This window comes from Pipra filicauda, unplaced genomic scaffold (genome assembly GCF_003945595.2).
Source record: "Pipra filicauda isolate LSUMZ 115617 unplaced genomic scaffold, ASM394559v2 scaffold311_size1313980_pilon, whole genome shotgun sequence".
NCBI classification, from domain to species: domain Eukaryota; kingdom Metazoa; phylum Chordata; class Aves; order Passeriformes; family Pipridae; genus Pipra; species Pipra filicauda.
Genome location: NW_024104434.1, coordinates 1,252,945 through 1,278,241, shown reverse-complemented (window position 1 = coordinate 1,278,241; position 25,297 = coordinate 1,252,945). Strand labels below are relative to the sequence as shown.

Genomic DNA, 25,297 nt, shown 5'->3' with positions numbered 1-25,297 from the left:
TCATGCTTACTGAAGAAAATGGGATGTAGTGAAGTATTTAGGAAATGTTTCTCTTTTAGAGTAAATTTCCAAGTTTCTGGGCACTACTGTAATATTTAAGAGTGACACTGGGTTTACACCTGAGATACCAAAGGTGAGGATTTGTATCCTGCACCCTAAAGATATGCACAGCCTATGTGACATTGTCCAGTGCTGTAACTAACTCGGGAGTGAAATGGAGCAGCTGTTTAAATAGAGATCAGCAACATGATACAGCAGTTTAAGTCCAGCAGGGAAAAGCACCTTTTCCAGCAGAGTAGATTTACACTAGGAATTGTTATAAAAACAGGAATAAAAAAAAAATCATCTATAAGTTGCAATTAAAGCTCAGACAGCTGTAATAAAAACAAGTTTTAGGTGTTTTAAATGGTGAGATTTTTAAACTGCTACCCACTGCAGCTAAGCAAGGTGTCACCAATCAAGCTGGAATTCAGCCAGGACATTGGAGGGTGACACTGCTACAGTTGTGAGTGGTTACTGCTGCTCTTCCAGGACCAGGAATGCTCAGGACCTCATTTTACCTTCCATCTAAAGCAGAAACTCGCAGCAGCAGAGCAATCCAAGTCCTACCCAGAGGCATACCCACATTCTTTTAGGGAATGTAGCTCCTACACCATGCTAGATGGGAGACTTTTCCAAAAGAATGAAGAATGCCACCAGACTGTACTCACAAGTACAGAGTATGTGTCAAACACATTAATGAAATGTAGACTAATGAACTATCTACAGACTTCTGAGATGAACAAACGTTTGCAATTTCTGTATGTTGAGGAAACCAGGAAAGAGATTAGTGGACTCTACACATTTCAAATGAGGGCTAAGTCAAATTCTTGATGTTGTATGAGGGCTTTGTACTTTACCTGACTGACAGCAAAATCTATGGTGAGTTTGACATTTGAGGTTTCAATTCAGCACTTTTGAAAGCATCTATAAAAAACTTCCTCATCCAAAAATAAGTGCTCTAGCTCAGTTAGCAGAAAATACCCAAGTGGGATATAAGTAGACTCATTAGAAGAAACTTAAATATGGAACTAGGAACAAATGAAAAAGTCAGCCCAAGCTGTAGTGTTTTATTTAAGCTATTAACCCCTCAAAACATGTGCGTGGAAACAAGGGCTGGATAAACAACAGAGAGCAACATCACAAGCTGAGGAACCATGAGCTTGAGATGATGAGTCACCCAGGAGCTCAACAATTCCAGAGATGAATGTCCCTGGCACTGGGACAGAAGACAGCAGTGTGTGTTACCTACCACGTACGTACTGACGGTCTCGGTCACCACGCTCCGAACCGGAGCTTTGGAGCCTCCGGCCGCCGACACGGCGGGAGAGGGTGGTGGGATCAGGACTGGAGAGACGGTGGCCTGTGGAGGAGGAGGAGCTGGAGCTGGAGGAGGGGTCACGTGAACGGGAGCTGGCACCGGTGACGGCACAGGCGGAGGCGTTTTGGGCCGGGTCACGGGAGCGGAAGGTTTGGCCTCTGGAGCTGGCACCACTTTGCTGATGACTCTGTGGGACCAAAAATGAGGATCATTAGAGTCGGTGGGTGAGGAAGCAAAGATCCATCACCGACTAGACAGAAAGGAAATATAGTGCAGCTAATTCACATCACCTCGGAGTCACCAAAGAGGTTGTTTCAACCCAACACAAGGACTGCTGTCATTGCTACATCCATCCATTTACAGGACAAAGCACAGAGCCATGACCAAGTGAATGCCAGGACAGCCTGAACCACTCTGTGCCTTGCTGTCGTATAAATATTCTCTGTGGTTTTACTAAACCTTGTTTCGTTAAGTTTTATTACATTAGCCCAATTTGTGGGAAATATTAGAAAGGAAAGTTAATCAGCTGTGAACAGCACTGATTTTAATCTTCAAACTGAGAGACGATATCATCCTCTTAAGATCCTGCATTAGGGGGTTCTGCAAATATTTGCTAGTTTGGTATTTCTTTCCCCAAATGTTTATGAAATCAGCAGTGGATCTAGTCAGGACAAATAAATGACGCACACTATATACTCAGCAGATAAAATATTGCTACTTACTTGAGTAGCTGAAGTAGACAGGATGTAGCTCTAGTAAATACACAGTATAGAATAATCTTGCCCAGGAAGGGGGATACATAGAGGACCCAACGTTTATTAATGACTGTTGATACACAGTGTTATTGATGTGCATGCAATTTAACAGACAAGCCAGAAAAAGCCCTTACTATAAGGCTCTACATTAGAAGCATAAAGAGAAGGATGTTTTAGAAAACAGAACCAAAAAAAACCCCTCAAACAAAACACAGGATAGGTCTATTTGTTTTACCACATTTTGGTAAATCATTTAACTAATTTATTTATATTTGAATGGTAACTGTGGGAGTGCAATTGATTTGTGATGGGACAGTACGAAGAGGGTGTTTTAAAGAAAGGTTAGGCATTCCTGAGAGAAGGATTGCCTAAGGAAGCAAAAAATGGAGATATCAGTAGAAAAACCATGACAAAAATCAAATTGCAACAACTCCTGAGAACCAAGAATGTCCAGCTCCACCATCAATGGGAATTTTACGTTCAACTTTAGAGTTTATTGCAACTCTCTTATGGTACTCCAAAGGCAGTATCACAACACCAACTACAATGTGAGAAATTGTCTGCATTTTAAGTCAATAATCCAAGCCATCACTTGAGAAAGGCTTGGAATTATACAGTTTTTAATGCTTGGCTGAAATAATGGTTCTTTTTCTCCCAAGATATGCCACTTGCACTACAAAATCAGAACTAGGGCAAGTTATAGTAAAAACAGACTTAGGAAAAGGAAACCGAGGAATGGGTTTGGTATTCCTGCCTAACCTCCAGCTGCAGCATCACACCCACCTTCCAAGACCTACTAGGAGTGACCAGGGGAAGAAAACCAAAGTCAAGGAGGTTTAGAAATTTAGAGTGAAGCGGAATCTAAAAGGCATTAGATGATTTTCCATCAGCAACACTGAAGACATTCACACCACTCAGTGTCCCATTGATTGCTTCAGGTACCTAATGTGGGAGCTCAGGCTCTTTATATGTGTCAGTAAGGTGCTAGACTGTGAGTCAGTGCAGGACTCCTAATTTATGTTGTCTGTGACTTGCAGAAGGAAGGAAGTCCTAATATCAGGCCATCATAGGAGCAACCTACACATCAAAACCAGGCTCTTTCTCCTGTTAGTGGGGTACATCCAAAACCCCACTGTTATCTCCTATCAAGAAAGTTTTCTCTTTTGCTCACAATGTGTTTCTGGTTTAGTGAAAGTCTCAGTGTGTGGCTCCTTGGGCTCCTGCCAGACTGGCCACCCCAGCCCAGATGCTTCTTTTGTGCCTTCCTCCTTCCACTGCTCACACAGAGAGCCCTGGTTCCCAATATGAAAGCCCAAGACCTTGCTGGTGCCAATACTCCCATGGTTTGCAAAGTCACCCTCATGGCTTGAGAGCCACCTCTCTAAACAAACTCTTAGCAATAATAAAAGTGAGGAAAGCAAAATATTGGCACAGCAAAAGTCATTTGGATGGTTTCAAATATCATTACCCCTTCTTTCCCCGCCTCCCTCTTCTACCTCTTGCAAGTAAACAAAGTCCTGCTATGAGTTCTTCAGGGAGTCAACCCTCCCCAAGTCTAGACTAAGAAATGTATTAGCTAATAGGATTTTAAACACAACTTTGCACACAGTGTAAACAGTTTGAAAGAAGTATTAGCTAATATAATTTGAATAAGACTGACCATGCCCAGCTAACATATGAAATTAAATTGCAGAGTTTCTTGATCCAAAGCCAGGTTCTTCTCCTTGCACAGGGTCTTCGAAGCCACTCTGCTAATAACTGCAGAAGCTCCAAGGAATACCACATGAAATCTTCCAAAACTACAAATATTCATTAGGGAGCGACACACACTCATTGATTGGCTGGTTTGCTTGGAGTGTGCAATTAGGACATGTTCAGTATATAGGGCAGCTTGTTTATCTTGATTTTAGAGCTCAGTTATCAAAACAGGAGATCGGCATTTCGGAGCACGCTTGGGCCTACCACTCCCTTGGGCTAATGAAGTTCAGAGACTTCAGACTCCAGAGTGGAGAAATGAATGGTTTTGTGCTACACCATTAGAGGAGATGGAGTAATCTCAGCGAGGGTGGTTTAGCCTGTCCTGGAGAAGGGGCTGCACACATGGCAATATGGAGGTGGGGAGAAATCAAAGGGAAATAGCAGTCCCACGACTAATAATTAATGTTACTTCAGACTTGGAGAGAAACCTGATAGCAAAACAGTATGTAAATGATGGCAAGATTTATGAGCTGCGTTTTACAGACAGGAAAATTGAGGCACGGAGCACACTGCAAGTAGGCAGCACTCACTACGATCCTCCTGGTATCTAAATCCACTTTAAATCTCTGCTAGGATTTAAACTCTTTCTCCTGTTAGTGGGGTACATCCTAGAGATTTTAAATCCTAGCAGGATTTAAACTCTACCTTGGGACATCACCATACATTTATGGTTGCCTCCTTTCCCAAATGTGTTTTCATAAGCTTCCAAAATCATCACTAGGTCTGCACGTACAATGCTATATAAGACAAACTTTCACCTCCTTCCCCACACCAACCCAAAACCTCTAAAACTGAGGCTGGGCGAGTATTTTTTGTAGAAATCAAACACAAATGAACATCAACCAACAACAACACACTCAAGAGTCCTGAGACAAGAACAGCACTTCTCTGCAGGCTGCTTGCCTAGCGATGTAGCACAAACATATTCTACACTGAGAGATAAAGAGTCAATTAAAAGTTGGTTTTGAATCAAAATAGTTCCTCTGGAATAAAGGGGTGTGAGAAAACCTTTGGAATACATGTGGTAATAAGAGACTCCATAAACCATAACTAAAGGTTACCACCCCCTTTGAAAAAAAAATCAACCCCGAATTAATGCAAACACTGGTTTACATTAATTGTAATCTGTATCTGGTTGTGTCCAACCTAAATTCACTTTGGGTTTCTTTTTAAATGCCAGCAGGAACTGTGCTGCTCACAGAACCTCAGCATATTGATCACTGAACGCACATATTGATTTGTCACACAGTGCCCAGCAGTAGCCAAGAAAACATATCTGAACATAAAAAAAAGGGGAAAAGCCTAAGGGACATGAAATTTAAAGTGGAAGGACAGAAAGACAGAAAAATCCTCAAATACCATGATTACAATGAAGAATACTATTTTTCTGTGTTGGTTTTTTATAACCCCTTTGTTAAAGGGCAGAGCACGAAGCTTCCTGACAATGGCATTTTCAAGATATTTTAATTCCTCCCAATCTGCTCCAGTGCAAGCAGCACATATGATCTGCTCAATTACATCAAGGCTGAGCTGGGCCAAGCCCAAGGCAACACACAACAGGGTGAAATATCCAGGTCTCAGTTGAAGAGCCAGATCAGAGAATCACAGAATGGTTTGGGTTGGAAGGGACAATAAAGACCATCCAGTTCCAACCCCCTGCCATGGGCAGGGACACCTTCCATTAGATCAGGTTTCTCAAAACCCCATCCAACCTGACCTTGAACACTTCCAGGGACGGGGCATCCACAGCTTCTCTGGGCAGTGCCTCACCAACCTCGAGAGTACAGAATCAGTGCTTATCTACTGGTTTAAAACTGTGCCCAACACTATATTGAGGAGAAGGAAGAACAGCAAACTTCAGTGAAGTTTATTTGTTTCAAGAGTTTAACCTAATATCTCTACTCATAATGGTAGACAGAATGAAAACCCGTTTTAGTCATCACTCCAGGGCAGTCACTCCATTTACAGCTACATATCTGAACCCAAACAGGATGAAACTCAAGTGTCTGCTTGCAGGAAAAGTGCAAATTCTACCAAAGTCTGAAGTGTCATGACAGGTCAGTTGGTTTATAATTGGCTCTACGTGGCATGAGCTGTAACATGCTACATTTGGAGCAAAATGAAGCTTCAAGGTGTGAAATGGTTTCCTATCTTTGGAAGTAATTTATTTGATTCCATTCTGATCCTTATGGCTGAAAGCCCCACTGACTGCTTCACAGAAACACAGGGAAAATAGGAAAATACATGTGCACGGAAAGGAAATGGCTTTTCAAAAATAAGATATGAGCCACAGGGCTGAATGATTGCTATGGGTGATGAGCTCCAAAAACATGCTGTATCAGTACCCTGAAAGGTGTAGTAAAAAAATCACAGTAATCTTTGTTTCTCAGAGGCAGAGCTCCAGGGAAGCTGTTTCTCTGCCCAAAGGAAAAAAAATATTTGAAAAGTCCTAATTCTTTTCTGAACCCATGACCCATTTTTAAGCAAGGAGCAGGAGTTAAAGGGGCCTTTGTAAGCAGGAAAATGACACCATCAACTCCACTGACGTAATTAAAACTAGTGCAATTCACTTGGATTATTAATCATCATATTATCTATTAGTTTTGATATTCCCTTCTTGATATAAATTCCTCGGTGCTAGAAACTATTTCATTACTGAAAAATCTCACATCTGGAACTGAGGTTGTTGCACCAGAAAAAAACCTAAATACTCTAAGACCTATGGGTAAGAGTGTCAAAAACACCTCAGGGAATTAGGAAGATTTCCATATGGTTTAGATTCTTCACAGATTAGAGGTGATTTTGAAAATTTTATTTCAACCCTGGAGGAGAATCAGTGTAATTTAAGCTCTGTAATGTAGGCTAATTCCCATATTACTTTTAGAAAGGGAAATTTAGTTGCTATGTATTATGCCCTGCTGAACATTTTACTCTGTGCAAACAAGTCATGTTGGCAAACAGAAGCTCCACAAGTACACGCTCTGACCAACTCATGAGTCTGAGTGCCAAAAAGCACCAAACCTCCAGCAGAGCCCCAAGCAATTCTGCAAGTGAAGACTTTAGCACTTAAAACATCACCTGCCACGCGATATTCTTCTCTGTCAAGGAAAATTAACTTTGAGCACTTATTCCAACACCCATTTTTGTAGACACTGTCTCCCCCAGGCAAGCATGCTGACCTTCAGTGGTGCACATGGAGCTCCACAGCCCATTCTCCATTTCAGTGGAGCTGCAGGGGGGGCTCAGCCTGGAGAAAAGGAGGTCAGGGGGGACCTTCTCACTCTCCAGAAGTCCCTGACAGGAGCTTGTAGTGAGGTGGGCGTTGGCTTCTTTTCCAAAGTAACAAGGGAAAGGACAAGCAGAAATGGCCTCAAGTTGCACCAAGGAAGGTTTACATTGGATATTAGGGAAAATTTCTTCATGAAAAGGGTTGTGAAGCCCTGGAACAGGTTGCCCAGGAGAAGTGGTGGAGTCATCTTCCCTGCAGGGATTTAAAAGACATGCAGATGTGGCACTCTGGGACAAGGTTTAGTGGTGGCCTTGGCAGTCTTGGGTTAATGGTTGGACTTGATGATCTTAGATGTCTTTTATAACCTAAATTATTCTATGATTCTACAATTCTATCACTGTGGCAAAGCCCCACAAACACCTCTTTCCTGGGCAAGTGAGTCTAGTGATTTCACAGGCATTGTGTCACCTAATCCCATTCACAAGTTTGCTGAGCTTCATCTTAAAACCAGTTAATCTTTTTGTCCCCACCATCACCCTGTTCCAGGCTCTCACTGCTCTGGTGTCACAGCAACCTTTTCTAATTTCCAGCCTACATTCATAGTCAATTAAGTCCCATTTGCTTTTGTGCCAATATCGTTCTTCAGCTTAAATTGCTTTCACCCTCCAAAATGTTTACTTGCCTGAGGTATTTGTAGCCAGCAATCATAACCCCTCTTCACATGCCAGACTAAACACACAAAGTTGCTCTCCTAACACAGACTCCACTGTGTTCTCCCTAACAGTGCTCCAAGCCCTGCTCTGCACCTGCTCTTCCCATTTCACACAGAGTGGGTCAGGTTGGAGGAGACCTCAGTGGGTCATCTGGTCCAACCTCCCTGCTCAAGCAGAGTCACCCCAGAGCACATGGCACAGGATTGTGTCCAGACAGTTCTTGAATATCTCCAGTGAGGGAGACTCCACATCCTCTGCGAGCAATCTGTTCCAGTGCTCTGTCACTGCACAGCAAGTAAGTTCTTCCTCATGTTTAAGTGGAATTTCCTGGGCATCAGTTTGTGCCTGTTGCCTCCTGTCCTACTGCTGGGCACTACCAAGCAGAGCCTGGATCCATCCTCTGACACCTCCCTTTGGATTCTGACAGAAACTGATGAGGTCCCCTCTCAGCTCTCTCTTCTCAAGGCTGAACAGGACCAACTCTTTCAGCCTAATTCATCCTTCCTGAACACAAGCTGCCTTAAAGAACTGAACACAGTATCTCAGAAGAAGTATCCACAGGTTCTCATAGGACACTTCCCCTATCTCTGCTAAAATCTCTTGCAATGCATCCCATTGTGACACTTGTATCACGTTGGCAACTCCGTCATTCTATGACCAACTAATGATCCCTCGCCCACTAAACACCTACTGTAGTGACACACAAATCAGCTCTTTTCTTCTGGCTGAAACTTTTATCAGTACACTTTAAATGCAAAGTCTTAACTGCAATTTTTCATTTACTGAATTAAATATAATTTTCCCCTTCCATTCAAGGGGATCCAGTTCTTTCCAGACAATCAGTAGATCCTCATTTGTACCGACATGGTCCTGTAACTTTACTGTCAACAAAAAGCATCAGTGTTCTACCTTCTTCTGTGACAAAATTTTAAATGAAATTATTAAATCAAACCAGTTGTATCCTGTATGAATAACTCCTTCCAAAAGAACGGTGATCTTCTCTGTGCCTTCATTTCCATGGTCCTTCTTTCCTTCTTTTCCTGTTTGCTCAATATCCTTCACAACATTTAATTCACTTTGACTTCATCTCCACAATCTTCTGTCTTGGACACATTAAATTCTTTGCTAACAGTCCTTCTCTCATAGAGATATGATGCTTATTCCCAACATTCCTTTGGAAGGAGCTATTCATACAATTCACTCTGTAGTCATTTTGCTGCAAGTGCCCCATTCCAACAGGCAGAAAACACCACTTTTGAATCCATTAGGTCTTCAGTCGAGCTGACATTTCGAGCTATCTCCTTTGGTTTACTCTTGAAATTGAATTGCAGGTTTTATACTGTTTATTTTCCCATTACTTTAAGTGAAACAGAGTTCTGCCCTTGGCCTCCACCCTCTGTATCTGTTACACCAGAGAATTTCTCCCAACAACCACAAGCACCTTTCTGTCGATGACTCCTAAATCTCCCTCCCATTCTTTCTCACCATTCCGGACTTACATCTCTGGATGGTTCATTGCCAGTCTGACAAAACAAAACTGAGCTGGTAGCGTGGCGTCTTAGTATCTTTCATCTCTTTTCTTTTTTTCTTCTCTTATCATCAATAACAAACATCTTCAATGTGAAAACCACCTGGCATCATCCCCTTCTGCTGAGCTCTCAGCAGCAAAACCAGAAGCTGGTAAAACATGTTTATGTCAATGTGCTCTTTGCAAACTTTTCTTATGTGTTCCCTGCAAACTGCTCTTTATTGTCATTTGTTTTGGGAACTGTTATGGGATGCACTATCTAGAAGCTTGCCCATAAACCCACATCTACTCTCTCTGAAGGGAACTGGGGTAGTATACGAATTTTCCTAATTACCAGGAAATTATGCCAGCGTGGGTTTAGAAAGTCTCTAAAGCTGGAATTTTCAGCTTGTTACTGAGACATGTTTTTGAAAGAAGCAAGTAAGATGGTCAGTCCTGAACTCGAAACTCTGTACAGCTAAAGATCAATTGCTCACAGGACAACTTCACTAAATTCAGGCAGGAGCATCTGTTCTTCTGTGGCTACTTCTTTATGGTCTTCTTGTTCATGTGCAGCTCCCCGGAACTATAACACAAATCCTTGGGTCTATAGAGTTTCCTCACTTTTGCTGAAAAACTTCGATAAAAGAGTGAATAAAACTAAGTACCTCTGTGAAAGAGAAGAACAAATCAGCACCTTTGTCTTGCAGTCCTCTTCTACGGAAAGTCTATTTTTTAAACAAATACCCATCTGCCTTTCTAATCTTTCACACATATTTGATCAGTTTCTGTTGTGCTTCAGAAGGGCAGTTGCCCATGGCCATTTACACAAGCAATTCCCTCATGTGTCTAAACTTGCCTGAAGTAATTTTTTTTTTTAATTGCGGTATACAGTACACAATTTTTTTTTTTTTTTTTACTCTTGAGCAATAAGCAGCAAAATCAAAGAATCTCACAGTAAGTTGTTTTGTTTTCTAATGACTCAAGCCTTTTTATGGATTCACTTTTGGAGTCATCACCCAATGTGGCCAGCAGCAAAATGAAAATAATTTGCCACAGCCTACTACCTACCATAAACAGGATGAATAATTAGTTGGGATGGCTTCAGTAATTAAAAAAAAAAGGAGGGGGGGAAGAAAAAAGCTAAGGACTACATCTGAAGCTGTAAATTTAATTCACACTCAAGGAAGAAAAAGCTCTGCTAAATCACCTCTAGAAATATAAACAAAAATGATCATTTACTTGGTTTGGTAAAAGGGATATGGTATTCTTCACCTTTTTTCCATGTAAAAGCAGCAAGGGAGAGGCTGGGGAACCTCCACCAAGTGAAAGAGCCTTTTTGATGGATACAGGACCACACATGTGGATTTTACTGCAGGATTTGAACCAATATGTTACACTAAAAAAGAACAATTGGGAAAGGGATATGAATCATAGCTGAGACAATATCTTCATTAAAATACATTCAGCATTTAAAAAGGCATCGAAAATCAGTCCTCCAGCTCCTACAATTTAAAAGACTACAAAACAGAAAAACGCTGGTATGTCTATAAATACACACACAAAGATTGATGAAAGCTGTAAAGATCACTGGAATTCCTTCAGCACACCTTGGAGAGGAGCAAGATCATTTTTCATTACTGTGCCTCCTCACTTAGGTGGTCTGTCGATCATATCAAAAATGATTTCACCATTACACGCTCTTTTACAACAAAACCTGGATTGACACCCAGAGCATTAGCTCTGTCAACACACGGTTAACACGGTCCTTCTCTGCTGAAATAACTGGGGAGCCCATTAGCGCAGCAATAAACACAGACTTCCACTGCCCGGACCCCACTGTTTAATTCTCCCAAACAGTGCTTTACCCTTCTTCATTTTTCTCCCCGAAGTATCACTTTTTCCCCCCCTCCCTCCTCTTTAATTCCACAGTAAGTTCTCCTCCAGAGCTCTCTGTTGAATAAGCAGGGTAACACACACCGCCCACAGCTGTGTCCCACAATGGCCCCATGCTGTGCTTGCATTACGTCTTTCCAAGGATTTGGTCACGGTGCCTTAACTGCTCCAAACACTGCCTTTATTCATGGAAACGTGCAGAGGGAGGGGCTTCCAGCAGGATTCCTTTACCTGTTTCCCCACCACAAAACAGTGAAATAAATGGAATGGGTCACGAGCTACTTGGCTGGTAATGCAAACCTAGGGCTTGACAAGTCAATAAAAAGCCAATCCTTCCCTCCCCAGCCACACACAGGGAGCCAAGGCTGGAGGCAAACAGTTTGGATGTGCCAGCACAGGGAGCCTAATGAACCCCATTATTCAGCTGTTGTGGGCAAACACTATGAAGACAGGAATCTAAATTGTCAAAGTCTGAGTAGCACTTAATAGCACCCAAAGTTCAGAAGTTTCTTCACATCCTCTGATTTACCTGTAGGAGAACAACCCTATTAAAAATTAAACCTCCTGAATATCCACCAAAGATGATACGGTAAAAATCAGATGCATTCTTGGAAACTACACATGGCAGAATTCTAGTTTAATTAAAACTAGCAGTGAAGTCGTGGATACCCAGCTTTTCTCCACAACTCACACAGAGCTTGAGATGTTTTTAAAAAAGCACATATTCACATTACAGCAGCAACTACAGATCCCCAGTGAGCTTTGGGGAACAACAAAAAGGTCCCTCCCTAATTTATTGTCTTCAGCCAGATCAATAAAAAAGTATTGTGATGTATTTGCTAATACCTTCTTCTTCTTTCCACCCTTGGTGCCATGACCTTTTTGAAGGCTGATTATGTTATATGTGTGTGTAGTTTTCCCACAAAAATTCAATCTCTGAAGAGTTTGCAACTCAACTCTTTGGTAGATTAAGATTGTTGCAAACAGAAGGATCCATCATTAAGGCATCTGTTTTTTGGAGAACATTACCCTGCGATACAACGTGGTGGCTCTCTGCGTACTGCAGGTTAGATAATAAAATTTTACAGGATTTCAAAAAATATGAAGAACTGTTTCACTGCAATTCTGTTGCCCAACTGTGCTGCGCCTAAAATAACAAATTCTTGAGCAAATAGCACTGAAAGAGGGCAGGGTGAGGTTGGATATGGGGAAGAAATTCTTCCCTGTGAGGGTGGTGAGACGCTGGCACAGGTTGCTCAGAGAAACTGTGGCTGCCCCATCCCTGGAAGTATCTGAGGCCAAGATGGATGGGGCTTGGAGCAGCCTGGGATAGTGGAAGGTGCCTCTGCCCATGGCAGGGGGTGGAACAAGAAGGTCTTTATGAACCCTCTGAACCTAAGCTATTATGTGATTCTGTCATTCCAAACCCAAACCATGTCCATCTGTGCACTACAGCTTCAATGAGGAGATGTTCTCCAGCTGCATTTCCTTTCAGGTTTCCATTTTTTCAGACACAGGTTATCTTGACAACTTATAAAAATGATGTGCTATGAGCACCTTATTGTTTAGATCTTTGGTTTAGATGGAAAATCAAAAAACTTGGTGTAATAAACCAGGTCCCCCTGTCCTCTTAGCCCCAAACATATGCTTCTGGGTCCCTGACATTACACAGAGAGGTCACCTCTATGGTCACAAAATAATATCTCTACCTTGCCCCTTGGTTTTGAGATTCCCTACAGTGGATGTCAGCTGGCTGTGCTGGTAGCTTTTGTCATGGGAGTATCACATGAAAATAAGTTGGCCTTGGATTGATAATATCCTACCCAAGCAATACAAAGCTTTAGTGGAATCAATTAAATATCTGGATAACAAAATTTTTTCTATCCCTTAATCCTTTTAGGATTTTATTTCACAATCCACAGGTCATTTAATATACATTTTTATAGGCACATACCCATAGATATCTGAGTATGTGTGCGATTTGTTTTTGGAGAAAGTCAGTGTGTGATTTGCTTTTGGAGAAAGTCACATATCTGCTCATTTAAAAATATAGGAGACAAGGGGCAACTTCATTAGAGCAGCAGGTCAGGTTTACAAGTTAAATACTGTTAAAGTACCTGTATTTCCTCCTCTCCTGTCTAGTTTCCAGGTTTTCTGCTGATGGCAAAGCTATGATATGAGTCTGGAGCAAAAGTCTGGAATTTTAAGGTAAATCTGGAGAACTGATTTCACAAAAAACCCCATATTTCCTGCTTTTAAGGCACAGAAACACTGAACCAGCCCCCAGTGAGTAGCACTCTGCTTTGTGGTCTCACATTAGTGTCAGCAGCCATGTTGTTTTTTTTTTTTTTTTTAAATGTATTTAAATGTAGAATAAATTTATCTAAAGTACCAAAAATTACAGCCTGAACTTTGGCTGACTTTGGTCAGCTGTAGTAGTAGCTGGAATGTCAACACCTCATCAATTGATATGATTTAAAAAAACTTATGTGTATGAAAAATTATAGTGCTTAGGAAAAATAACTGGACAAAAAGAAACCATGATGCAGTTGAATAAAAGTATTAAATTCTACTCATCATTTGCAGTTCATTTAAAATTCAAAAGCCTATACTAGCTGTGTTTTTTGTTTTGTTTGTTTTGTTTTGAAAAAAAGATAGCATCTCTAGTTCCTTCCTATACTAACTCAGTTAGCAATCTACCTTGATAACACTGGAATGGCAAAAAAAATCCCAGTGAAAAACCCTTCCAACATATCATTCAAATCATATCTAAAAAGGTGGTCATAAATATTTTAGAACCCTAGCAAACCAATAAGAGCAAGGCCCATTAAGGATAAGATCTTTTACAACAAATTAAATAAAACAATTTATTGAAGCCTGGACTTGAGATAAACTAGATTTACTAGCTGACCTTTTATTCATTTAAAGAACAAAATTAGCTCTAATTGCATTAGAATGGAATCCAGTAAATTTCTTCTAATGTGGCATCCATGCAAGTATTGCTGTAATTGTTTACAACTAAGATGGAAATGCTTTGATAATAATCTACTTTCTTCTTGTTTTACTGTGCAGTTAAAACACTTGCAAAAAAACTCTTAAGCAGAACAGTTTTTCCAATATTGGTTTATCCATCCTCCAGCAATAGTACATTTTCATGTCTATTAACCCAACATTATTAGTAGCTGTTTCTTTTAACTGATGTGTGTTATAAGAACATTTCCACTCCAGACAAGCTCGAATACAGGTATCACTTCGAATCTAGGAGAAATATGTATTTTAGTATTTCATGTTCAGAAACAAGAAAGGAAGACACTTCTCTGCCACTGCCATCACTGTTTTGTATATTGGTCCAAGCAGAGCAGCCAAGAAGTGAAATCATAGAATCACAGAATGGTTTGGGTTGGAAGAGACCTTAAAGCCCACCCAGTTCCAACCCCCTGCCATGGGCAGGGACACCTTCCCCTAGACCAGGTTGCTCCAAGCCCTGTCCAACCTGGCCTTGAACAATTCCAGGGATGAGGTATCCATAACTCCTCTGGGCAACCTGTGCCAGTTTCTCAACACCCTCACAGTAAAGAATTTCTTCCCACGATTTAATCTATCCATGCTCTCTGTCAGTTTGAAGACACGCCCCCTTGTCCTGTCACTCCAGGTCCTTGTCCAAAGTCCCTCTCCAGCTCTCTTGGAGCCCCTTTAGGCACTGGAAGGTGTTCTAAGGTCTCTCTGGAGTCTTTTCTTCTCCAGGTTGAGCAGCCCCAACAGCTCACTACACTGCAAAGGCATTTTCCTCACCACTGCTGTGTTATTTAGTCAACTTGTGTTGCTGTTGTGTTGTGTTTGTGGTGTGACATGAATCTCCACTCCATGCACCATCAATATGACACTTTTTCTTCAGACACCTGAAAGCTTCTGTGGCCTCATCAAGATCTGTAAATACTTCCATTGAAGACAATGTTTTATATGTAGTTCCTTTAAACCAACCAATTTCCAGCTGAACATTTAATTAAGTACTTCCAAAAGCCTCCAAATGGCTCTTTAACAGAGGAAATTGAAATAATTGAAATCGCTAATTTCTCCATCTAGTTTCTACTCATCAAATTCTATGAATCCCCCAAAACTTTCCTTATACCTTTCCATGGTGATTCAGGGTATCCTCAAACAATTCCATGCCAGTAAATTCCAGAGACAGGTTAATGGAAACACAATATTTCTACATGATAATTACCAGATATTCAACACTTCATTACCAACATAGATGAAACATAAGTTTAACTTTCCCTTACCATAACACATCAAAAAGCTTTTCTTTCTGCCTGAGTTACTTAAGAGAATGACGATCCTATGGTCTTTTCCACGAATAACTTTAAATAGAGATTGCAGTGACTTCTGGTATTCAGAGGTCCAAGCTGCACGCAAGGCTATGTAAATGCTTTGCCTCAGAGCCACACCATCCTTTTCATAATGATCACAACATGTGACAATTAAAATATGCTCTGAGTTCAGGCTGAATAGTAATTGTTGAGGATGAAAGCACAAGTATTTCTTAAAGCAGGACAGCTCCACGGCGAGCCCTGTCGCAATAGATGCTGTATTGACACACAACACAAACCACTTCCTAGAGCCATGAGAACAAACTGTTTTTAATTGTGTAACAGCAAATTTCTTCCTGGATTTTGCCTTGGAAAACTACAAAAACTCCTAAAAGATCTGGAAGTCCTAGTTTGACACTAGCCAGAAGGTGCAACTGGCTGATACAGCCACTAGAATCATGGAATCATAAAATGGTTTGGGTTGGAGGGGACCTTAAAGATCATCTAGTTCCAACCCACATCAGAACAACTTGTGCGTACCAGCATGGTGGGCAATGAGGAGATATTGAAGGTAGAAAAGGGAAAACAGTAAGCAAGTAGAGATGGAATACTAATTAATCAAAACTTGTTTGGTGTTATGCAGACTAAAGCAACCTCAAGGACGAGTGTCATGTGGAGAAGATGAAGTTTCCCTTCTATGCTGAGAGCTGCAGCACAACCACTTTCTGCATTTGCTACCAGGAATCTTGTGCCCCTGAAGATCTCAGCTTTGTGTCTAATTCTCCTCTAATTTGTCTAGAAACTTTGAGCTAAATCAGCTTTGTGTACCTCCCACACTGAAATCTGGGTTTAAACTTTAGGCTGTGACTTGCAAAGGATCACAACACCTGAGGTCCTCAGATAGGGACCAAGGTGCCACTAAAGATGCAAAAAGGAATTTGGAATAGAAGGGAGCTTCCCAAAAGGCCATGAAACAAGGTATCAGCATCTCTGACCCACTATTGGCTGGCAGGGCTGCTGCTGATGTACCCACATGATTTGTAGAAAACAGATGGAGTCAGAAGTCAGAATGTGTGTGGGTATGAGAAAGTCTGGGGTGAGATAAGATGGGAAGCAAAGTCAACTCTTTGGTGCTAAATATGGCTTCAGAATTTTAATTTAGAAGTTCTGCATTGAAAATACGAGGTAATTTTCCCCATATAAATACTGTACAGTCCTTGCAAAAGCAGAATTTAAAAGTATCCATAGCTCCTCAAGGAGGAATATGGGTTTGTGGACTTTTAAAGGCACAGTTTGTCCAGCCATGCACATTCAAATCATGTACACCAGGACAGACAACGGGCCTGAGAAAGCAAGAGCTTTGTACAGCAACCTGAGGCACAGAAATTTTATATCACACTTAAATATTGTGAAAGGAAGAAAGCAAAAATGGTTGAAGACAGGATAAAGTCCTGATATTTGGGGTGTGGGTGTCCCACAGAAACCAAGGAAAGACTAAAGTCTCTTAGCAGCTTCAAACCAGTAAAAGCCACAGTTACCTAATGGGGAAGAGTAGGACAGCAGAGAAAAAGAGAATAATCATAAAAATGCCATTTAACTTCATAAAGCGGAAAAATGAATGATTTGGAGATGTAGTTCATAATGGCTCTGTAAGAGAAACTTAGCAATCCTTAATATGAGGAATGGAAAGAACAGTTTGGTGCTCATGTTTACCACCAGACATGAAAGTGTGCTCTGCACCATTAAATCAACATGAAAAACCTGACTAAAAGAAACCCTTCACATACAACACAGGACCAGCCTAAAAAGCCCGGTGACGCACTGTTTCCCCAGCCTCTCCAGCCACCTGTTTATGCTGGATGATCTCAGGATAGGGATCATCCTATTTACACTCCTCCAGTACAAAGTAACTATTATTTGTACAACAGCACCCAATAATTAGGGAGCTAATGAATCAACACTTGAAATGCGTTAGGTACACTCATGAATAATCATCAACAGTTATAACAAAACAGACGCGGATAAAGGAATTCCAACTGTTATTCCTTAAAGCATAAAGCAACTGTTGGCTGAAGAGCGTTGTGAAACTTAGCTGTAGGTTACATGAGGGATAACCATCCATTAGAAAAACCTCACTACATGTCACTGGAGGCATCGTACAAGTCTAGATGGAGTCTTGTAATCCATGCCCTAGAAAGACGTGGAGTGGGACATACACTGGGATGGATGGAAGGTGACAGGTCCCACTTGAAGAGTATATTTTGCCACTAATTTTTAAGCATTTCTCACTGAAAATAAGAGCTCCCACAGCGATAGAGGATGAACTGTGGTAAGCACACACCTCACAGATGGATTTATTCGTACTTACATCTTGTCTTGGCCTGCTCCCACTCTTAATGTCAGCCGAGGAATAACCGGTGATGGAGCCGGAACAACTGGTTCCACCTTTATCTGCACAAGGGAACACAATCATCAATCAAAGACTGCAAGCAGACTCCCAAAATATATTAATTACAAGAAAGCACTGATGGAGTTAACCAAACAGAGTATATCAGCTTAATGAGACAAAACTATTACATACTGCTCTCTCACTCTTCGTGCTGTGGCATGGATGGTCTTAGTTTGTTGAGAATCCCAGACATAGCAAATCACAAATATAAATTCAAAACTAAAAAATCAACTTGAAATTTAGCTGCATTTGCACCTGCTTATACACTTTGTTAACAGGTCTTCCTGATGTAGTACTTTTCTAGAGACACAAACCCCCCCAGTATGTTTCTAAACAATGACATGAAATGCTTTCTCCTTAGTATTCAAGCTTGACAGGTACCCACCAGTGTTTGCAATTTTTTTCTGAGGTTTAAATTCCATTATTTCCCAGGTTCATCACATAAATGTCCCATGACCTTCTTGAATGAAAAGGAGACACAGAGGAAGCAAATAAACCCCAAGCACCAACACTGAATACTTTAAGAAAGTGTCTATCCACACAGGGATAACAACCACTGCCTTTTAATGCAATTAGGCCAAGTGTTTTAATGACTATTTTTCAAATGGCTTGGTTTCCAACCTCAGTATCTGGTGGAGTTTAGATCACTTGAATATGTCCTTGAACTCTTGGAACCAGTATGTGCCAAAATTACAAACACCCACTGAACTACTGCTTTGCAAAACCTGTGTGGACACTGTAATGATTCTCCATACATAAGTTGCTCAACTTATATCTATACAAGACGTGTATATACACTATATATATATAAAATTATATATTATATATTTTATATATATATATATATATATCTCTCAAAAGAGACAGAGACTGATCTTGTTTTGAGCATGTGTGTCATCATATTTAACAAAATAACCACTTAGCTGAGCCTGGTCCAGGAACTTAGAGACAAAACTATCATGCAAACATTCAATGGAAACGTGAGGAAATATCTGGTTTCATAAAGAAAGGGAGGGCAAACCAATCAATTCAAGGCACAGAAAGCAGTGCAGGAGACAGCAGGGCAGAGTGGGAGGGCTCAACTGGGACTTACATTGAGGAAGGTAATGACAAAGTCCTGTGCCATGCACCCTGCCCAAAGAAATGGAGCTGCTCCCTAGGAGATGCCTGCTCCAGAGAGAGAAGGGCTGCAGCATGAGTGGTATTCCTGCTTTGATCCAGTTAACCGTGCTCTCCAATAAAGTTCTCCATGGATATGGACTAGCCAACTTCACAGGCCCCTCTCTACTCCTTTGTTTATGTAGCACAATTTTTTTGTTACATTTTTTGACATTTTTTGTCATTCACCTGGAGTGCTGCAAGACCTTTTTTACTCTGAAGCTTCTAATGCCTGCAACAATTTCACTGCCACCCTCCACAGGTGAGTCTCTTCTCTGCTTTCCCAGCATTTTTAACCTGTAGCATTGTCCACTCCAAAGAGACAGGGAACTGAACCCTGGGTACCGGAGGCTCAGGCACATGGCTTTGTGCAGACTATCTTACCTCTTTTCCTGCAGGTTTCTTCTCCTTCTGTAGTGCCTGTTTGGAATACAGAACTTCCTAAGACAGCCACTGCTGCTTTAGCTTCCAGCACACAGCACAGAGAGACACCCACGCCATCTATAAAGGTCCTTGGTACTATTATTTATATACTACCAAGATATTCTAAACAATGGTGGTGTGAGCTCATGTGGCAGAAGAAAAGCACATAAACCACTTCTTTATGCTCAGATACCAACATCCCAATCTGCTGGGAGCAGAAAACAGGGCTCCACCACAATCTTATCCTTTGATGCAAGAGGATAGGAAGCATCTTTCTACTACGTGGGTTTGTGTGTAAGGTTTGCATGACTGAAGCAGAGAGCAAATTAAGGAGCATCCACAGTTATATCCTGCCTAGCTTGGTCTTCCTCTACATCCATGTCAGGATTTTGACTCAGGAGCGAGGGAAGCTGACTTTGGGGCAGCAGCTCTGGCAAACCCTGCTATGATGCAAGGATGGCTCCATTTCTCATGAAGCAGTTCCTCAACTACTTTAGTTTCCAGTTCAGCGCATTAAGGTTTGCTGAAACTGGGTCAGCAGCTGCTCAGTCACTCCTCCAGCACGCCCGGTAATCTCTGGAGTACAAGTGGGGTGTAACTGCTCCAACCGTTTGCTTTTAATTTGGTAGAGCATGAAAGGCAGTGCCCCAACTCACTGTCTCCTTTTCTGGCTCCGAGGGCAGCTCCCAACACTCCTGTGGAGCACAGAGCTGCAGGCAAGCCCTGTGCCAAAGCTGGTCTTCCTCGTGCCACCACCAAACACTCCCAGTATGACGCCTTCAACTTCTGCTTTCTGCCATTTTTGCAGAGTTCTGTTTGCTGTTCCGTGTCTTTCAGCAGCTCAGGGCAAAAAAACTTGATAAAAAGCTTCAACTCCCCAGCAGGATGGGATGCACACTTAGGTAATAACTATACCCAGACTCAAAAATGGGAACGTTACAGCTGAGTCACTCTTCTGTTTAAGTGTAGCAATATCAGAAATAGGAATGTGATATTTTCTACTGGCCATCATGAGCTGGAACTGCAGTGAGCCCACAAACTCATCTTCCAGGTTGTGCTTACGCCTCCGGAGCGGACGCGCCGTGGAAGATTAAACGTCCGAGCTGTAACTTGACCATTTGCTCTTGCAGTACAACTGCTGGCTAAATAAGTCATTGTGTGATCTAAAAGCTAAATTAAGGAAACATGTACTTTTAGGGGTTAAAACGAAAGAGCAGCATTCTGGAGTAATACTGGGAATTGGGGCCAGCAGAAGAGCATTTACAGTGGATTACTAAGCTTCCCAAATCACCAAAGAGGTAAAGTCCAGCAATATAAGACTCCTTTGTAGCTAACTAAAAATACATTGTCAGTGGATTTGTCCAGTTTTATGTATAAGCAATACTTCTTTCACCTGAACTAATACTAGTAGTCATATAAGCCCCTTATTGCCATGTGCTGCATTTTTTTTGCTAATCTTCAAGGATTTAGCTTCTTTGCCACATACCTCAGGGCACCAACTGATAAAGCTCTAACTCTCCATTTTTCCAGGACACCAGCAGTGCGGCCTTGCAAAAAATGAAAATCGCTCAAGAGATTTAAAGGGGAAATTTATTTTTAAAATCCTGACTTGCAGCAAAGAGGTGGATTTAAAAAAAGCTTATCTCTCAAGAATCAGTTTAAATTTTAATTCTATCTGGGGACTCTTTCATGCATTCTAGCTTTAAAGTTTATCTTTTGACAGGGACTTTTTGCCAGGGCAATGGGTAGCTTTGTCAATTTAATTTGTCCAAGTTTTTATTAGTGTTGAACTCCTTTTCCCCACATATATATATCTGTTCAGTCTATACCGAAGCTTTACCAGTTTGTATTTGTTTATGTATCTGCTATATCACTCCAAAGCAAACTAGATACAGAGAATTGCAGAAGAAATGTAAAACTGAATGCATGGAAAACAAGCAACTCACTGCCTCTATTTCATATTCACCCACATTCAACTTAAAAAGAAATCTCTGGAGAAATTCTCAGTGAAATACTGACAAAACCTCTCAGTGATGAGAGACAGACAGACAAAATGGGGAATCTGTGAAAGTGTTGTTGCAGTCTAAAACCAGACATTAAATTATCATGCACAACTGGGCCACCACCCTGTCGATCACCAACTCATCCACAGCTCCCAAATGGTCTCCAGATCACCCAGATTCTCCATGGAAAAAAACATTTGCCAACTTAAAAATATACCAAATTTTGAAATCAGCACTTTGTTGCAAGTCCAGCAGGAAACATAACAGTGGCAAAAAAGGAGAGTGGGAAATGTCCCAAATCTGAGCTTGTACAAACCAAGAATCACAATCAAAAGAGGACGTAAAGAGCATCTTGGTAAAAACAGAACTTACACAGTGTTTCCTAATGCTCAGGATAGAGATTTAGGAAATCCTGCATCCAAGGTTATCACATATGAAGACAATCTCTTTTCTTCTTTCTTTTCAATATTAACAATTTAATACGTATTATAAGGTGAAGTGACAAAAAATTAGAGCAAATCCTGAATTAGGGGAGCTGCTTCTAATGGGATTTCAAATCTGATAACATGCAAATATGCTGGTTTCATTTCTTAAATATTAAATATATTCTCAAGATTAGGTGATATTGGAAAGAAGAAATTATCTTTGGCTGATGTAAATCAGTAAAGAGTTACAGGAGTGAAAGGATCTCAAACCCCTTGAAAATTAGCTCTTGCCTTCTCTCTCTCAAGCACAAGGCTCAAAACGAAAGGTGACATTTGAACATTTAGACCATAATTTGAAAACAGTTTTCTTACTTCAAACAAACTGGAGCAACAAGGGGGCAGACTGGCTAAGAGGAGACTCAGCAGCTCTTCTGAGCACCTGAGATAAGTGGGGAACTCATCTGCTTGAAGGCAGTCTGCTCCTCATTTCTGTCCACCTGGGAATTTCCAGGCTTTGAAAGAAGACTTTTAGGAACAAAATTTAAAGTTTATATGAAAGGTACAGGGTTGTTGGCCCTACTAGTGGAAGTCTACAGAACAAAATTTCTGCACCCCAGCACCGCACCCCTTCGTTGTGTGTGTGCTGTTGTTGAGCCTGAGCCCCAGCTTTTCCAGGTGAAAAGTGAGCTGAGGAAAATCAGAAGGACAATCTCACATTTCAAATTCACAGAATTGAAATTCTCCTGTGTTGTTTTCCAAAGAGGTGGGACAATCCCTGAAACTCTTGGCAGACATCTTCCTTGGAGCTGTTATTTTTAAAAGACACCAAACCTGTAATCCCACTTCTCCTCAAAGCTCTTGGACAAGGCTCAGCAGCAAACACAGGAATCCATGTGGATTTTCCAAGCAAGTGTGCCATCTGAACTCATCCAACCAGCTTACCTTTTCGTGTTTGTGTTTCTCCTTCTCTTTCTCTTTCTTTTCTCTTTCTTTCCTCTCCTTTTCCTTCTCCTTCTTTTCCTTTTCTTTGTCCTTCTCCCTTTCTTTCTTTTTCTTCTTCTCTTTTTTGTCTTTCTTTTTCTCTTTTGGTTTCTCTTTGTCCTCAAACAGTTTTTCAGGAAGCATTGGAGACAAGGAAGGTAACATGCTGGGAAGCCTCATGGCAGATGGTGTGCTGAACAAGGGCACAGACATTTCTTTGGGAGGTAACACAAGAGGTGCTGATGGCATCTTTATCTTATCTTCCTTACCCTTATCTTTGAGCTTTTCTTTGTCTTTTTTATCCTTGTCTTTTTTGCCTTTCTCCTTCTCTTTCTTTTTATCTTTATGTTTCTCTCTCTCTTTTTTGGTATTGCCATCTTTCAACTTTACTTTTGTGTCAGCATCCTCAAAGTCCTTTAGTTTGAATTTATAGGGATCAGGATCATCCTCTTTGAGTAGTTCCTTCCACTGAAACTTTGCTTCCTTGTTTCCCTCCTTGTCTTTATCCTTCTCCTTGTTCTTTTCTTTCTCCTTATTTTTCTCCTTGTTCTTCTCTTTGTCTTTTTCTTTTTGTTTTTCTTTCTTCTTCATTTTTGTTTTCAGCTCCTTTTTCAATTTCTTTTTCACTTCCGTCGATGAAGCCAACTTGGTTTTCTCCTCATAGACTTTGAGAAGAGGTTCTGGAGTTGGTGGTGACGCAGAAGGAGAGGAGAAATAAGTGAAGTTGGTGGGTGGATTAGAAGGTGTCCCCATATTTGCCTTCCGAATGACCTCATCAATTGAGTCATCCATTGTCCATGAAATGTCTGAACTTGAAGTCCCACCTGAGGCAGGTATTGGAGTTGCTCCTGCCTTATTTGCATTATTGGCAGAAACAGAAGGTTTAGGAGTTGTAGTCTCTGAAATAGAAAGTCTTTTAGGACTGGTAAAAATTTCCCCTTCTGATTCGGAGCCAGAGGAAAACTCGAAGGGATCCGGTTCTCGTTCCGCACACGCACGAGCAATCACAGCATCGATGGAATCGTCAATGGTCTTGTCCATTACTGGTGCTTTCTTCACCTGGTTGTCAATATTTGGCTTGGGGGGAGGCTCAGGTGGTGCCTGTACTTGTTTTACTTGAATGTTTTCCTTTCCAATCTTGTCACTTAATGCAGCCAGAGGGGTTCTACTAGGTATTTCAGCCTTCACCGGCGGCTGTGGAACATGAGCAGGAACCTTTGGACTTTTAGGACTTTTTGGGCTCTTGGCGCGACCTGGTGACTTCTTTTCTTTGGATCCAGTTTTTGGTGAACGTATGGGGCTTCCAGCTACCACTGGTGAGGGTGTAGTTTTAGGTGATTTTGTCTTCTGTCCTGGAGAACTTGTTTTGGACTTTGTTTTGGGTACAAACGGCTTTGCCTCTAAAGTTTTGGGGGTTGGCACTTGGGATTTTGCAATGGGAGCCAACATCGGTGGTTCTGGTGAAGGAGGGGCTAAGTCTGTACTGTCCTGAGCATGAACTGGAGAGAGCATTGGTGGTACTTTTTGAGTATTTATTGAGCTGAGAGGCTCACGTGGTTCCAGAGTTACGTCCAAGGTGTCCCCTTTGGAAACAGATAGTTTTGGTCGTTTCATGGGTGGGAATTCCTCGGCATCAGGACTTTCTAACGGTCCCTTACTCAAGTAGTTCTCATCATTAATTGCCTCATCCTCTTCCATATCTCCTTCTTCCTCCAGTGGGACCTGCATGGCCTCTGCAGATGTACCTCCATCAGTAGGCACCTGTTCCTCTTCCTCTTCTGTAACAAAGAATATTTAAAAAAGTATTAGGATAATTAAAATGTGTTTTCCAGAGACAAACGAGCATCAGAGGAAATGTTCACATGCATCTCAGCCCATAAGAGATAACTGGCCACCTAAGAGCTTCTTACTAGTCTGCCTGGAAGGAACATGTGGCATCTCCTGTCTCACATCAGCCACCACTGGAACTGGCAGGTGCCCTCATGGCAGTGCAACATCAAACCCACGAGCACAGGTAGAGCTCACGGAGCAGGTCCAAAGTGCCACTTCTACTCAAAAATGCCATGATTACCTCCTCATTCCTTTTTAAATGAAGGGAGAGAGCCTGAAACATTTTTTGCTGTAACACAGTGGACCGCAAAGCATCAAAGTAAAATTAAACAGAATTGCCTGTCTTGACTATATATCTCACAATTTTGACTGCAGATTAACCACTAGGAAAATGTCTTCCTGGACCTGGTTTGTTTTTCCTGAAGCAGTACAGTATAAAGGGTAAAGCAGAGGACTAAAAGTCCCATTAAACCTCCCAGGTTCTGTCTCTGATACCATCT

General features: G+C 41.4%; 1 protein-coding gene across 1 annotated transcript in view; it reads right to left on the bottom strand.

Annotated features, from left to right (window-relative positions):
* The window catches only part of TAF3 (TATA-box binding protein associated factor 3), a 117,420-nt gene that overhangs the window by 5,644 nt on the left and 86,479 nt on the right, over positions 1 to 25,297 (bottom strand). Inside the window, exons 3-5 of the mRNA XM_027739945.2 lie at positions 22,929 to 24,745; positions 17,897 to 17,979; positions 1,292 to 1,547 (exon numbers count right to left, since the gene is read on the bottom strand). Of these exons, the coding sequence (XP_027595746.1) occupies positions 1,292 to 1,547; positions 17,897 to 17,979; positions 22,929 to 24,745 (2,156 nt within the window). The remainder of the gene's footprint in view (positions 1 to 1,291; positions 1,548 to 17,896; positions 17,980 to 22,928; positions 24,746 to 25,297) is intronic.